General features: G+C 43.7%; 1 protein-coding gene across 5 annotated transcripts in view; it reads right to left on the reverse strand.

Annotated features, from left to right (window-relative positions):
• LOC125463525 (testis-expressed protein 2) overlaps window positions 1-15,342 on the reverse strand; it is a 238,930-nt gene that overhangs the window by 69,784 nt on the left and 153,804 nt on the right. For all 5 annotated transcript variants that reach the window (XM_059653617.1, XM_059653618.1, XM_059653616.1 and 2 more), the window contains 2 exons: window positions 13,268-13,367; window positions 7,257-7,389 (listed from right to left, as the gene is read on the reverse strand). In XM_059653617.1, coding sequence (XP_059509600.1) covers window positions 7,257-7,389; window positions 13,268-13,367 — 233 coding nt within the window. The remainder of the gene's footprint in view (window positions 1-7,256; window positions 7,390-13,267; window positions 13,368-15,342) is intronic.

A 15,342-nucleotide genomic window follows, 5' to 3' on the forward strand; every position in this document is an offset into this window, starting at 1 on the left:
AGAGCGAGAGAGCGCGCGCGCGAGGGAGAGAGCGAGAGAGCGCGCGCGCGAGGGAGAGAGCGAGAGAGCGCGCGCGCGCGAGGGAGAGAGCGAGGGGGGGGGCGAGAGCGAGAACGAGCGCGAGAGCGAGGGGGGGGCGAGCGTGAGAGCGAGAGCGAGGTGGGGGGCGAGAGCGAGAACGAGCGCAAGAGCGAGGGGGGGGCGAGCGCGAGAGCGAGAGCGAGGGGGGGCGAGCGCGAGAGCGAGAGCGGGGGGGGGCGAGCGTGAGAGCGAGAGCGAGGGGGGGGGCGAGCGCGAGAGCGAGCGCGAGAGCGAGGGGGGGCGAGCGCGAGCGAGGGGGGGGCGAGCGCGAGCGCGAGAGCGAGAGCGAGGGGGGGGCGAGCGCGAGAGCGAGAGCGAGGGGGGGGCGAGCGCGAGAGCGAGAGCGAGAGCGAGGGGGGGGGCGAGCGCGAGAGCGAGAGCGAGAGCGAGGGGGGGGCGAGCGCGAGAGCGAGAGCGAGAGCGAGGGGGGGGCGAGCGCGAGAGCGAGAGCGGGGGGGGGCGAGCGTGAGAGCGAGAGCGAGGGGGGGGGGCGAGCGCGAGAGCGAGCGCGAGAGCGAGGGGGGGCGAGCGCGAGCGCGAGAGCGAGAGCGAGGGGGGGGGCGAGAGCGAGAACGAGCTCAAGAGCGAGGGGGGGGGCGAGAGCGAGCGCGAGAGCGAGAGCGAGGGGGGGGGCGAGCGCGAGCGCGAGCGAGGGGGGGCGAGCGCGAGCGCGAGAGCGAGAGCGAGGGGGGGCGAGCGCGAGCGCGAGAGCGAGAGCGAGGGGGGGGCGAGCGCGAGCGCGAGAGCGAGAGCGAGGGGGGGGGTGAGAGCGAGCGCGAGAGCGAGAGCGAGGGGGGGGCGAGAGCGAGCGCGAGAGCGAGGGGGGGGCGAGAGCGAGCGCGAGAGCGAGGCGGGGGCGAGAGCGAGAGCGAGAGCGAGGGGGGGGGGCGAGAGCGAGCGCGAGAGCGAGAGCAAGGGGGGGGCGAGAGCGAGCGCGAGAGCGAGGGGGGGGCGAGAGCGAGAGCGAGGGGGGGGGCGAGAGCGAGAGCGAGGGGGGTGGCGAGCGCGAGAGCGAGAGCGACGGGGGGGGCGAGCGCGAGAGCGAGGGGGGGGGGGCGAGCGCGAGGGGGGGAGCGAGCGCGCGCGAGGGAGAGAGAGAGCGCGCGCGAGGGAGAGAGAGAGCGCGCGCGAGGGAGAGAGAGAGCGCGCGCGAGGGAGAGAGAGAGCGCGCGCGAGGGAGAGAGAGAGCGCGCGCGAGGGAGAGAGAGAGCGCGCGCGAGGGAGAGAGAGAGTGCGCGCGCGCGCGAGGGAGAGAGAGAGCGCGCGCGCGAGGGAGAGAGAGAGCGCGCGCGCACGAGGGAGAGAGAGAGAGAGAGAGAGCGCGCGCGCGCGTGGGAGAGAGAGAGAGAGAGAGAGCGCGCGCGAGGGAGAGAGACGAGAGAGAGCGCGCGCGAGGGAGAGAGAGAGAGAGAGCGCGCGCGCGCGCGCGAGGAAATGACTATCAGACTACTCAGGCCTCTTGGCATCAGGGTAGCCCACAAACCCACCAACACACTAAAACAGCAGCTGATGAACTTAAAAGACTCTATACAGACAACAAGCAAAACAAACATCATCTACAAATTACCTTGCAAGAACTGTGACAAACACTGCATTGGACAAGCAGGCAGAAAGCTAGCCACCAGGATACATGAACATCAGCTAGCTATAAAAAGACATGACCCACTATCACTAGTATCCTTACATACAGATGAGGAAGGACACCACTTTGATTGGGACAACACATCCATCCTAGGACAAGCCAAACTGAGACACGCACGAGAATTCCTCGAAGCATGGCATTCCAACCGGAACTCCATCAACAAACACACTGATTTGGAGCCCATATACCACCCTCTGAGAAAATAGCAGGAAATGACATCACCAACCGAAGGAAACCTAAACACACAAATAGAAAGCAGAACATAACACCAGTGCTTCACCGGAGGCTCGCTGATGATGTTACCTAGAATGGTGACGAAACATCTGAAAACGAACCTTTTAGCTCAGCGAGCAAACTTACATCCAGAACCTCAACCTGAGCTACAAATCTTCTCAAAACTCGCTTGAAGAACTGCTTTGAGACCCATGGTGCTCTCCCTTAAACTGAATTTGAAATTCTACTATGTTGTGACTGTCATCCCAGAGTAACCTTAACTATGAGAAAAAAACCAAACAAACTGCAGATGCTGTAAATCAGGAACAAAAATATAAGTTGCTGGAAAAGCTCAGCACGTCTGGCAGCATGTGTGAAGAAAAAAAAATCACAGTTAACACAGCAGTTGTGGAAGCAAGGTCATTGGGGTCATTTAAGAGACTGCTGGACATACATATGGTCACAGAAATTTGAGGGTGCATACATGAGGATCAATGGTCGGCACAACATTGTGGGCTGAAGGGCCTGTTCTGTGCTGTACTGTTCTATGTTCTATGTTCTAACACTTTAGGTGCAGTGACCCTTCCTCAGAACTGACCCTTAACTATGAGATCTCTCATTAATCATACCTCATTACACTGTATCTAAATAGCTTATTCTTGAATAGATTCTGCAACATATTGCTCGAAGAAACAATTTCTGTTGCACTCTACAAATTTGTCTTGCATATTACCCTTATCCATCTGGTTTATCCAGTCTATATGCAGTTTATTATCACCCGTGATTGTTGTCATGCCCTTCTTACATTCCCCTATTATTTCCTGATTTATACTTTATCCTATATCAACACAACTCATGGATCCGATAGACGACTCCCATCCATGACTTCTTTACCTTACTATTCATGTTTCCACCCAAACTGATTCCACATCATGATCTACTGCACTGATGCCTTCCTTTACAAAAAAAGGTTGCCCCACCTCCTACTCCTTCTTGTCTACATTTATGGAACTTTGAATACCGAGTTCCCAGTCTTGGTCATCATGCAACAAATTTCCATTACCGCTATCAAGCTATTTATTTCATTTCTGTTATTATTTTCATTTTGTTATTTCATTTACTTCACACACTCGCTGTCGAGGCGGCATGGTGGCTCAGTGGTTAGCACTGCAGCCTCACAGCGCCAGGGACCCGGGTTCGAATCCAGCCTCGGACGACTGGCTGTGCCGAGTTTGCACGTTCTCACCATATCTGCTGGGTTTCCTCCAGGTGCTCCCGTTTCCCCTCTCAGTCCAAAGATGTGCAGGCTAGGTGGATTGGCCGTGCTAACATTGCATGTAATATTCAGGGGTGTGTGGGTTACAGCGGGGTGGGTCTGAGTGGGATGCTCAAAAGGGTCTGTATGGACTTGTTGGGCCAAAAGGGCCTGTTTCCACACTGTGGGAATTCTATGATTTATTTCTACTGGTGTCAACAACCTATCTATCTTGTTACAAAACGCTGCGTGTAAACAGATAAAGAAGCTTCAGCTTTGACATTTTATCATTATTACTTACTCTGGTTCTAATTTCTGCTTTACTCTATGTATATTTTAAGCCCTTTCTGTCACACTTTGAATATTGCTCACCCTCTTCACTACCCAGAACCTGTGTTTCCTCAGTTCCTTTGGATTTTTTAAAAAAAACTTCCCTTCAACTGAACCTGTCCTATAATTAGTTTAAAGCCCCATCTACAACCGCAGTTACATGATTCGCTAAAACACTGGTCATCATTCAAATGAACTCCCATATCAATACATCGGTTCACTCTTTCCCCAAGTACCAGCGTCCCCATGAATTGGAACCCATTTCTCCCATACCAATCTTTGCACCATGATTTACCCCTCTAATCTTAGTTACCCCATGCTAATTTGCATGTGATTCAGGTAATAATCAGAAGATTCAGATTGTTGGTTCTGCTTTAGAATCTAATCCAAGCTTCAGCACAACCTCTTTCTTAATCCTATATCATTGATATCCAAGTAGACTATGACAACAGGAACCTTTCGCTCCTACTCCAAGCTCCCAACCACAAAAGACATTCTAAAACTTGGCACCAGGCAGGTAATAAAATCTTCAGGACTTTGTCACTGTTGCAGAGAACAGAACCTATCCCACTAACAATGCTATCCCTTATCATTGCTATATTTTTCTTTTCTCCTGTCAAAAGAGGTAAAAACATACTTGACCTCATCTTCACCAATCTGCCTGTGGTAGATGCATCTAAAATGACACTATTGGTAGGAGTGAATTCTGCACAGTCCTTGTGGAGACGAAATCCTGTCTTTACACTGAGGATACCCCTCTGTCGTTCTTTGTGGCACTACCAATGTGCGAAATGGGGTAGATTTCAAGCATATCTAGAAATTCAAGACTTGGCATCCATGAGGCGCTCCGGGTCTTTAGTAGCTGAATTGCATTCAACTAAAAACCTGCATATCCTGGCCTGACATAACCTCATTCTACCAATACCATCATGCCAGGGGATTAACCTGATGTAATGAAGAATGCAGAAGGACATGCTCGGAACTGCACCAGGCATATCTATAAATGAGGTGTTAACCTGTGAAGCACAAAACAGAATAACTTGCATGCCAAACAGCATAATCTGAAACGGACAGAGCTAAGCAATCCACAGCCAACGAATTAGCTCTAACCTCTGGAGTCTTGTCATTTCCAGTCATGAATGGTGGTAGACAATTAAACAACTCACTGGAGAAGGTCATTCAACAAAAATCCCTATTCTCAACGATTAAGGAGCCCAGCACATCAGTGCAGGGATGTTGAATGGATGAAAGATCCCAGCCTCCTCTGGAGATCTCCAACATCACTGAACTCAGTGTTCAGCCAATTCAATTCATTTCACATGACATCATGAAACAGATGGTGCACTAGACTGCAAAAACTTTTGGTTCTGATGATATTCTGGAAACATTGCTGAAGACCTGTCTGTAGCCAAGTTATTCCAGCATAACTATAAAACTGTTATCTATCCATGAATGTAGAAAATTGCCCAGTTTTACACAATGCACAAAAAGTAAGACAAATCCAGCCTAGTCAATTACCATCCCATCAATCAGCTCTCAATCATTGTAAAGTGACAGAGGGGATCATCAATACTGCTCTAAGTAGCCCTTATTTAGCAAAAACCTGACAGGTGGGAAAATTTGAGGTTATGCACATAAGCAAGAATATTATTTTATATAGAGAAAGACTATGGAAAGCTACCGAAGAGACATTTTGGAGTACACATCCATGAATAACAAAAATCTAGCATCCAACTTCAGTGGGTAATAGGGAAAATAAATGGAATGTTCACTTTTGCTTCAAAGGGCATGGAGTATACAAGTAGAGAGTTTTGCCAAAAATATACAAGGCATAGCTGGAATACTGAACAGTTTTAGACCCTCTGAAACGTCAGCTTTTGTGCTCCTGAGATGCTGCTTGGCCTGCTGTGTTCATCCAGCTTCAAACTCAATTATCTTGGATTCTCCAGCATCTACAGTTCCCATTATGTCTGAAACAGTTTTAGGACCCTTATCTTAAAAAAGATACACTGGCATTGAAGGCAACCCAGAGAAGGTTCACTAGGCTGATACTAAGGATGGAGGGAAGTCTAATGAGGACAGTACTTTTTAAAATTGTTCACTCAAGGAACATGGGCTTTGCTGTCTAGGCCAGCATTTATTGCTCACCCCTAGTTTCCCTTGAAAAGTTGGTGGTGAGCTGCCTTCTTGAATCGCTGCAGTCCACGTGCTATAGGTAGACCCGCTATGTCATTGGGGAGGGAGTTTCATCATTTTGATCCAGCAACATTGAAAGAACATTGAAATATTTCCAAACCAAAACAGTGAGTGGCTTGGTGGGGAACTTGCAGGTGGTGGTGTTCCCATGTCCGGGCTGATCTTGTCATTTCAGGTGGAAGATGCACTTCAGCAATTCATCAAAGATCCTTAGATGGCATTTTCAAACCCACAACCATATATGGACACTGCAAATATGCCTACAACAAATGTAGTGGCTTAAGGAGGCAGCTCACCGTCATCTTTTCAAGATGATAAGGGACATGCAATAAATCTGGGCCAGCCAGCAAAGACCACATCTCCAAAATGCATTAAAAAAACTGCGTGTCTATATGTGTGTGCATTTATGCACGTAACATGCACACATGCCTGTGTATATAGTGTATACATATAATATTTAACGCCAGAAAGTATGGAAAATCATAGAATACAAGGAAACCGTGAAGCACAAAGAATTAGATAATTTTAACCTAACACAACTGGAGGGAACAGGATAGAATTAGATTGGCCACTGTTTAATACTCTAATCAATTTTTTTTGTTCCATTGACTTCAATAAAATATCATCTTTGGCAGACCTTCAACTTGCAGTCAATCTGTTGCAAGGCTGTAGCTGAAATTGCCTATAGGCTGGTTTTTGTTCTTGCCATCTGGGTAGAACGTAGGGGACAAAACCAAACAGGGAGAATCACCACTTACGGAGCTCACCTCATTTTTCTTTTACTACTATAATTGAGTAGGGTCCAAAACATATATGCAATTCTTGCTGCCTGATTAATCTTTTGGTGTTCTGCCCAAGTGATGTTTTGTGTCCTTACAGTAAAGGCAACACCACAAATAAGCATCATTTGAACAGAAACTGAATTAGTAGTTTAAAAAGATTATAGAAGAATGGCAGGAATACAAACAAATAGGAACCGAGTAGATAGCTCTGGGTTTAAGAGGTTAGGGTTCCACAGACACGACCAACAAAACAGATGTAATTCTATATATTAGACTGCATAAAAAGTATATTATCGTCCTCCAAATAAATTTTATTTCATTAACACATTATGCATTCCAGGCCAAGTATTAAAAAAGCACCAGTATAACTTAAGACACAGGCCACGAGCTAGGATGTGAGCTTTAATTTGCAGTTCAGCGAGAGGGGGAAATATTATTGGGGGAAAGATTCTTGCATGATGTAGCACATGTAATGTGCACTGGACTGTTCAGAAGCAGACAGTGTAAAAAGAAGCATTATATGATGTTGCCAGTTGCATAGCGCCCTTCAGTATATGGTCACGAAAAGCAATTCTATTCACCTTTAAGATTGCACAGAATATAGTATCTTTGTCAAATATGCATGACAATCTTTTCCCATCCTATTGTTAGTTTGACATGCAATACAAAAAATTGCTTCACATTGTAAATGGTTACTAATGGACACTTTCCTTCTAGCCTGGTTCCAGAAAATCAAATTTTAGTTTAAAGATCTTACCCTTCCTTGCCAACATCGCCTACTTTGTATCCTTCCCCCAGTGGCTCCTTGCCCAGTTTGGTTAGGTTCATTTTAGTTTCCAAAGTCATCAGAAAAGATCCATTGTAAGAAATCTCCAAATCAATCCACAGTCCTGTAGAAAATAAACTTTCTTGCTGATTAACTGTCCTGAGAATTGCAGACATAAAATGGTAGCCAAGTCCTTTCTTTTCAGCAAACTGTGTAAAAAGAAGCATTGTATGATGTTGCCAGTTGCATAGTGCCCTTCAGTATATGATCACAAAAAACAATTCTATTCACCTTTAAGATTGCACAGAATATAGTATCTTTGTCAAATATGCATGACAATCCTTTTCCATGCTATTGTTACTTTGACATGCAAACAAAAAATTGCTTCACATTGTACGAATGCACATTTTCACCATGTAAATTATCTAGATAAGATCTAGAGGAAGTTAAGTCCATAAATTGCATGCATATACAACATAATGAATAATCCACATCCTTTTTTCAATGAACCTTGTCTTTAGAGGAATGTATAAACGAGAACTGCATGAAAATCCAACATTGCAACAGGAATATTTCACTTAGACCATAAGACCGAGAAGTGGAAGTAAGGCCATTCAGCCCATTGAGTCCACTCCACCATGAGCATTTCAACTCCACTTCCCTGCACTCTCCCGGTAGCCCTTAATTCCTTGTGAGATCAAGAATTTATCAACCTCTGCCTTGAAGACATTTAATGTTCCGGCCTCCAATGCGCTCCGTTGCAATGAATTCCACAGGCCCACCACTCTCTGGCTGAAGAAATGTCTCCTTATTTCCGTTTTAAATTTACCCCCTCTAATTCTAAGGCTGTGCCCAAAGGTCCTAGTCTCCCCGCCTAACGGAAACAACTTCCCAGCGTCCACCCTTTCTAAGCCATACATTATCTTGTAAGTTTCTATTGGATCTCCCCTCAACCTTCTAAACTCTAATGAATATAATCCCAGGATCCTCAGCCATTCATCATACGTTAAACCGACCATTCCGGGGATCATCCGTGTGAATCTCTGCTGGACACGCTGCAGCGCCAGTATGTCCTTCCTGAGGTGTGGGGCCCAAAATTGGGCACAGTATTCTAAAATTGGGCCTGACTAGAGCTTTATAAAGTCTCAGAAGCACATCACTGCTTTTATATTCCAACCCTCTTGAGATAATCAACAACATTACATTCGCTTTCTTAATCATGGACTCTACCTGCAAGTTAACCTTTAGAGATTCCTGGACCAACACTCCCAGATCCCTTTGTACTTCTGCTTTACGAATTTTCCCACCGTTTAGAAAATAGTCCATGCCTGTATTCTATTTTCCAAAGTGCAAAACCTTGCATTTGCTCACATTGAATTTCATCAGCCATTTCCTGGACCACTCTCCTAAACTGTCTAAATCTTTCTGCAGCCTCCCCACCTCCTCAGTACTACTTGCCTGTCCACCTATCTTCGTATCATCAGCAAACTTTGCCTGAATGCCCCCAGTCCCTTCATCCAGATCATTAATATTTAATGTGACCAGCTGAGGCCCCAACACTGAACCCTGCGGGACACCACTTGTCACCGGTTGCCATTCCGAAAGAGCCTTTTATCCCAACTCTCTGCCTTCTGTCAGAAAGCCAATTCTCAATCCAAGCCAGTAGCTCACCTTGAACACCATGGGCCCTCACATTACTCAGCAGCCTCCCGTGATGCACCTTAGCAAAGGCCTTTTGGAAGTCTACATAGATAACATCAACTGGGTTTCCCTGGTCTAACCTACTTGTTACCTCTTCAAAGAATTCTAACAGGTGTGTCAGGCACAACCTCTCCTTACTAAATCCATGCTGACTTGTTCTAACCCGACCCGGCACTTCCAAGAATTTAGGAATCTCATCCTTAACAATGGATTCTAGAATTTTACCAACAACCAAGGTTAGGCTAATCAGCCTATAATTTTCCATCTTTTGTCTTGATCCTTTCTTAAACAAGGGGTTTACAACAGCAATTTTCCAATCATCTGGAACTTTCCCTGACTCCAGTGACTTTTGAAAGATCACAACCAAAGCCTCCGCTATTTCCTCAGTCACCTCCCTCAGAACTCTAGGATGTAGCCCATTGGGGCCAGGAGATTTATCAATTTTTAGACTTTTTAGCTGTTCTAGCACTTTATCTTTTGTAATGCCTACTATACTCAACTCTGCCCTGACTTGTTTTAGTTATGTTAAAATGAAGTCAATTATACGGCACCAATTTAAATTTATAGTTCCACAAACTATTCTTGGTCAACTGTCAAAAGAAAAAAAAAATTCAGTTTCATGCTACTTTTACAGCTCAATATCCATCGTGCGAGATGGTGCACTGGGCATCAGAACGAATTCATTTACAGAAAACAATAATTTCACTGGCTTTCACAATTCCGCAAACATCTTGAGAAAATCAGATTACAGAATTGAGACTAACATTTTGCATTTAAAGCAGATTCACTTGATCTAGAAAAGGTTTCAAGGTTGTTTGTGAAAGATAACTAAAAAAAACACCAAATCATGAAGTAAGAGAAGCCTGGTCAAAAAGATGGTTTTAAGAGAGCTAAGAACATAGAACACAGAACATAGAACAATACAGTGCAGAACAGGCCCTTCAGCCCTCGATGTTGCGCCGACCTGTGAACTAATCCAAGCCCCTCCCCCTACATCATCCCATCATTATCCATATGCTCATCCAAGGACTGTTTAAATGCCCCTAATGCGGCTGAGTTAACTACATTGGCAGGCAGGGTGTTCGACGCCCTTACCGCTCTGAGTAAAGAATCTGTCTCTGGCATCTGCCTTAAATCTATCACCCCTCAATTTGTATCTATGCCCCCTTGTACAAGCTGAAGTCATCATCCTCAGAAAAAGACTCTCACTGTCCACCCTATCTAATCCTCTGATCATCTTGCATGTCTCTATTAAATCCCCTCTTAGCCACCTTCTCTCCAATGAGAACAGACCAAAGTCCCTCAGCCTTTCTTCATACGGCCTGCACTCCAGACCAGGCAACATCCTGGTAAATCTCCTCTGCACCTTTTCCAATGCTTCCACATCCTTCCTGTAATGGGGTGACCAGAACTGCACGCAATATTCCAAATGAGGCTGCACTAGCGTTTTGTACAGTTGCAGCATGACATCACGGCTCCGGAACTCAGTTCCTCTACCAATAAAACCTAAAACACCGTAAGCCTTCTTAACAGCACTATCAACCTGGGTGGCAACTTTCAGGGATCTATGTACAAGGACACCAAGATCCCTCTGCACATCTACACTACCAAGAATCTTTCCATTGACCCGGTATTCTGCCCTCCTATTATTCCTCCAAGGCAGGAAAGACAACAGGTTTTGCAAAAAGACTTTGAGAAATTGGAACAATAATCTCTGTGCAAAATCCTCCCACTAGTCTCACTAGAAAAGGTGATGTACGAGCCAAGTGTTTTTTATTTACACAGAGGAAGGTGGATGCCTGGAATTCACTGCTGGTGGAGGTAGTGGAAGCAGATACAATAGTGACTTTTAAAGGGTGTCTTGACAAATACATGAATAAAATGGAAATAGAGGGATACAGTCCCTGGAAGAGTAGGGGGTTTGAGTTGTGGCTGACAGTATGTTGGTGCAGGCTTGGAAGGCTAAAGGACCTGTCCTGTGCTGTAATTTTTTGTTCTAGAAGAATGAGAAATGAGTAAACACCATTAAGTGCAGGCCCAAGCTATTAACCTCTCTTCATGAGATCATCGCTCTGTACCCGGAGTCACCAACCTGATCTTCTAAAGGAGCACAAAATTCAGTTAGCAAGTTAAAGGGTGCAATGGGATAGGTGGTTACAACTCGAAGAGAAGCAGAACATGGGTATCCATAAAGGATGGCATTGGAGTAAACAGAATCTAAAAGTGAGAAAAGCTTAACTAACCGTTTAATCAGAAGGTCTAAGATGACTGGAAACAGGCAATGTTGTGCAGGTTAAAATGAAACATCAAAATTGCTACTCCTACCGTTCCCACATTCTACCCAATGAGAATTGTCCAATAATCTGTACTAAGTGCACACTGAATAAAGTAGAATTGAGATCAATACAAATAGCTTGTCTTCATTTGCCAACTATGTTCATGTACAAAGTTCAGTGGAGTATTGAACTTTCATCATGTGCCGTAAGACCATAAGAATAGAAGTGCGCCACTCAGCCCATCAAGCCTGCTCCATCATTCAGCGTAATCATAGCAGATCTGGGAAACATCAACTTCCCTTGCCTGCCATATCCATACAATCCTCAATTTCCTTACTGATTAGAAATCTGCCTATCTTCACCTTGAATATACTCAATAATCCATACCCTCTGTGGTGAAACAGTCCACCGATTGATTTAGATAGCCTCAAAGAAGAAATCTCTCTTCACTTCTGTCCTAAGTCAGCAACATAATTGGAGATGGTGCCCTCCGTTTCCAGATCTCCTCACAAGTGAAAACAACCTTCCCACATCTATCCTGTCAACCCTCCTAAGAATCTTACGCATTTCAATAAAGTCACTTCTTGTTCTTCTAAACACCATTGAGTGCAGGCCCAAGCGATTAATCTGTCATCATAAGACTGTCCCCCTATACCCATGGTCACCCAACTGAACCTTCTTGGAATCACCTCCAATGACAGCATGTATTTCCTCAAGAGAAGAAGTGTCCAAAATTGGTCACAGTATTCCAGGTCTAGTTTTTTTTCATGATCTAGTTTTTTTTAAAAATTTTATTCCCTTCAAAAGAAAGGCCAATGTTCCATTTCTCTTTTCTCCTGAAAGTGGGTGATCTTTTTTTGTGTGATTTATGCATGAGCATCCCAATCTCTGTGTTGTAACTGTCATCTTTCTTCATTTAAGTAACATTCAGTTCTTCTAATCTTCCTGCATAAGTGCATAACACCTCATTTCCCCCATTGTATTCCATCTGCCAAGTATTTGCAAAACAAGCTCTGCTCACTGCAGTTTTAATGATACTTTATGTCACTTCTCAGAAAGCTGTCTTATCTTAGCTATCAGTTGAGCAATCTATCTTTTTCCAATGGCTTTTTCAATCACTGATGGTCTATGACTTGCTAGCTCAATTTTTAATCTGTTCCAAATCACTATTTTGTATTTCTATCTCCAATTATCCATTCAAATGGCAATTCCTTAAGTGATCCAGAAGAGGTCCTTTTCGGTTCTTTGCAAACACTCTTTCAACACCTTTTAACATCTCACCTTGTCAGTAAACCCCAAACCATCATTTTCTCAATGATACACCATTCTTCTTATTCTGTCCTCATCAATGTCTCAATCTACTTGAAATCCTTCATGCATCTTCTAAACCATTTCTCAAAGTTCTAAGCTCTCAAAGAAGCATAACTTCATTTCTTCTCAGCATGTGTTCCAGTACCCAGTTCCATATCAAACACTTCACTGATCTTCTGTTTAGCTCTATTCACATTGTCCAGCCATTATCCTCTTACTTCACCAAATGCAATGCTTCCTATTGTAATCCTAGCTCTCAACTCCTTAGTATACCCAGCACATTCAGCCATATCTCTGAAATTAAATCGTGAGTAGTATGAAGCACAAAATAGCCCTCTACTCTTGGAAATAAATTTTGACTGTGCCTCATTCTTTTGAAGAAGAACTAGTATGTTGGTGGGAATGTGGTGAAGTGAACATTCATTAAAGTCCATAATCCACTATGTGATGCAACCAAATGATGCAACATTGCTTTGTACCATTATTTTGTTCTAAGCTTGTTACATTAACAAGCTAACCAAAACACAAATAAAAGACAGAAGAACTTGTTTCTGATGGTAAAGCGGATCATAAGGTGTTAGAAATACTTTGATTACCATTAATCACACATTTCTGGACCAATGTAAATGCAATATTTCAGTGCAAATTCCAAGGCAAAATATCTGACATTCAAGAATATTGAAGAAGCTCAAAATGAATTTTAATTGTGCTTACCTTGATGATTAACTGAAGGCTTTGAAGCTTGGCATATTTTTGGCATAGCAGCTCCCATATCAAGTTCTGTCAATGTCAGTTCATTCATAAAGTAAGGCAGCTGAAATAGTATACAATAAACATGTAATATAGTTGTAACATTTAAAAATGGTCACAATTTTTATATTGTTGGGATTGCATGTCTAAATTTGTCGACCAAGTGAATAACAGGAAAATATTGAATTATTTGAACACGCTCTAGATTAACTAGAACTTTAAGCAAAAATTTTGGTCAGCGGTTTAATGTGGCTGTGACATACCTACTAATTACAGAAATTTAAATGATTTTGGAAAAAGAGCCAAATAAACCTTTGGGGGAGATAACAAAGTTTATATTTAAATACTGGAAAAACCTGGCTCTGAAAAAGACTATGGAGTCCTGCGCTGACAGATGCCTAACAACCTCTGCAGATCTTGACTTCTGTTTCAAAAAGGCGAAAGAGGAAAAAAAAAGACTTCGAGAATTGGTATTAAAACCTGCAAGTCTCCTTCTCATCCCTTATTGGTTAAATCTGCTGGGAACCTAATAAAGTTTTCACATCTCAGTATTTTAACTATCCTGTAAGCCCCAAGAATGACTTCCAAAGACTTGGAACTAGTTAGCATTCCATCTAAACTGAAACTCATTTGGAAGACCTTCAGTCAGTCTACATCTGTCAGCAAATTTTTTTTGTTGACAAAATTGTATAAGAGTTCATCAAACTTGATATTTTGTTTTTCAGAATATTTGCCAAATAGAATGTTCTCCTTTTGCAACTATCATCTCTACAGAGTTTTGTCATTGCTTTTTGTTATGAGTGTATTTATGTAAGGATTCAAAGAGAATTTGGTTCTAATTCCAGATTAGGTACAGATTAGCTCAGAGATTATATATCAAAGAAAGTAATAATGCCTCTTTATTTGAATGTGTGCAGCTTTTGTAACGAGACAGATAAGTTGTGGGCTGTAACAAGATTGATGAACCAACAGCACAAATAGAAATCAAGGAGAATGATTTGACAGCTATCACAGAGATGTGGTTACAGCGTGGCGAACACTGAAAACTCAATATTCAAGGATATTCATTATTTCAGAAGAATAGTGACAAAAGGTAAAGAAGGTGTGTCACCTTGTTAATAAAGGAAGGCAACTGTATTGTGGTGAGTAGTGATTTTGGATCACGACGTGGAATTAGTTTCGTTGAAAACAAAGAATGGCAAGGGAAAGAAATCACAGTTGGAGTTGGAGTGTCTAAAGATTCTATGGAGTTGCCTCACATAGGACAGCGAATAAAGCAGCAAATGGTGTATAAAAGGGGTCCTTCAAATTATCGAGGGCGATTTTAATTTGTGTATTGACTGGATAAATTAAATGGGCAAGGGGAGAAGGGAAGACAAATTTCTAACGTGCTTCAGGGATTGTTTCTCAGAGCAGTATGTTACAGAACCTGTTGAATAATTGGGGAAAAGTCTATGTTACATCTAGTAATGTGTAATGAGGTAGGATTAATAAGACATCTCATAGTTAGGGATATTAGAGTTTAGTATTCACAACAAGAATCTACTAATGACCATCAAACCATTGTTGATTGTTGGAAAAACTCATCTGATTCATTGATGTATTTCAGGGGTGGAAATCCACCATATTCAACTGGTCTAGCCTTTACATGACTCCAGACCGACAGCAATGTGGTTGCCTCTCACCGGCCTTTTGAAATGGCTCAACAAGCCACTCAGTTGTGTCAATCACTATGAAGTCTAAACAAAGAAATGAATTTGGACTGTCAACCCAGCAAACTAGGCACCAGAAACAATGGCAAAAAAAAACTGACAACACTGCAAAGTTCTCTTTAGTAACACCTGGAGACTAGTGTCAAAATTGAGACACCTGTCTTACACACTGGTCAAATAACAGGCTGACATTGTCTAAAAGGTATAGAAAGCTGCTGTGTGCTTCCACAGAATCCTTAGTGTAGAAGCAGGTGATTCAGCCCAATGAGTCCATACTGACCCATCCCCCTACCCTATCCGAGTAACCATGCAATTCCTATGATTAAT

This window comes from Stegostoma tigrinum, chromosome 22 (genome assembly GCF_030684315.1).
Source record: "Stegostoma tigrinum isolate sSteTig4 chromosome 22, sSteTig4.hap1, whole genome shotgun sequence".
Lineage (NCBI taxonomy): Eukaryota > Metazoa > Chordata > Chondrichthyes > Orectolobiformes > Stegostomatidae > Stegostoma > Stegostoma tigrinum.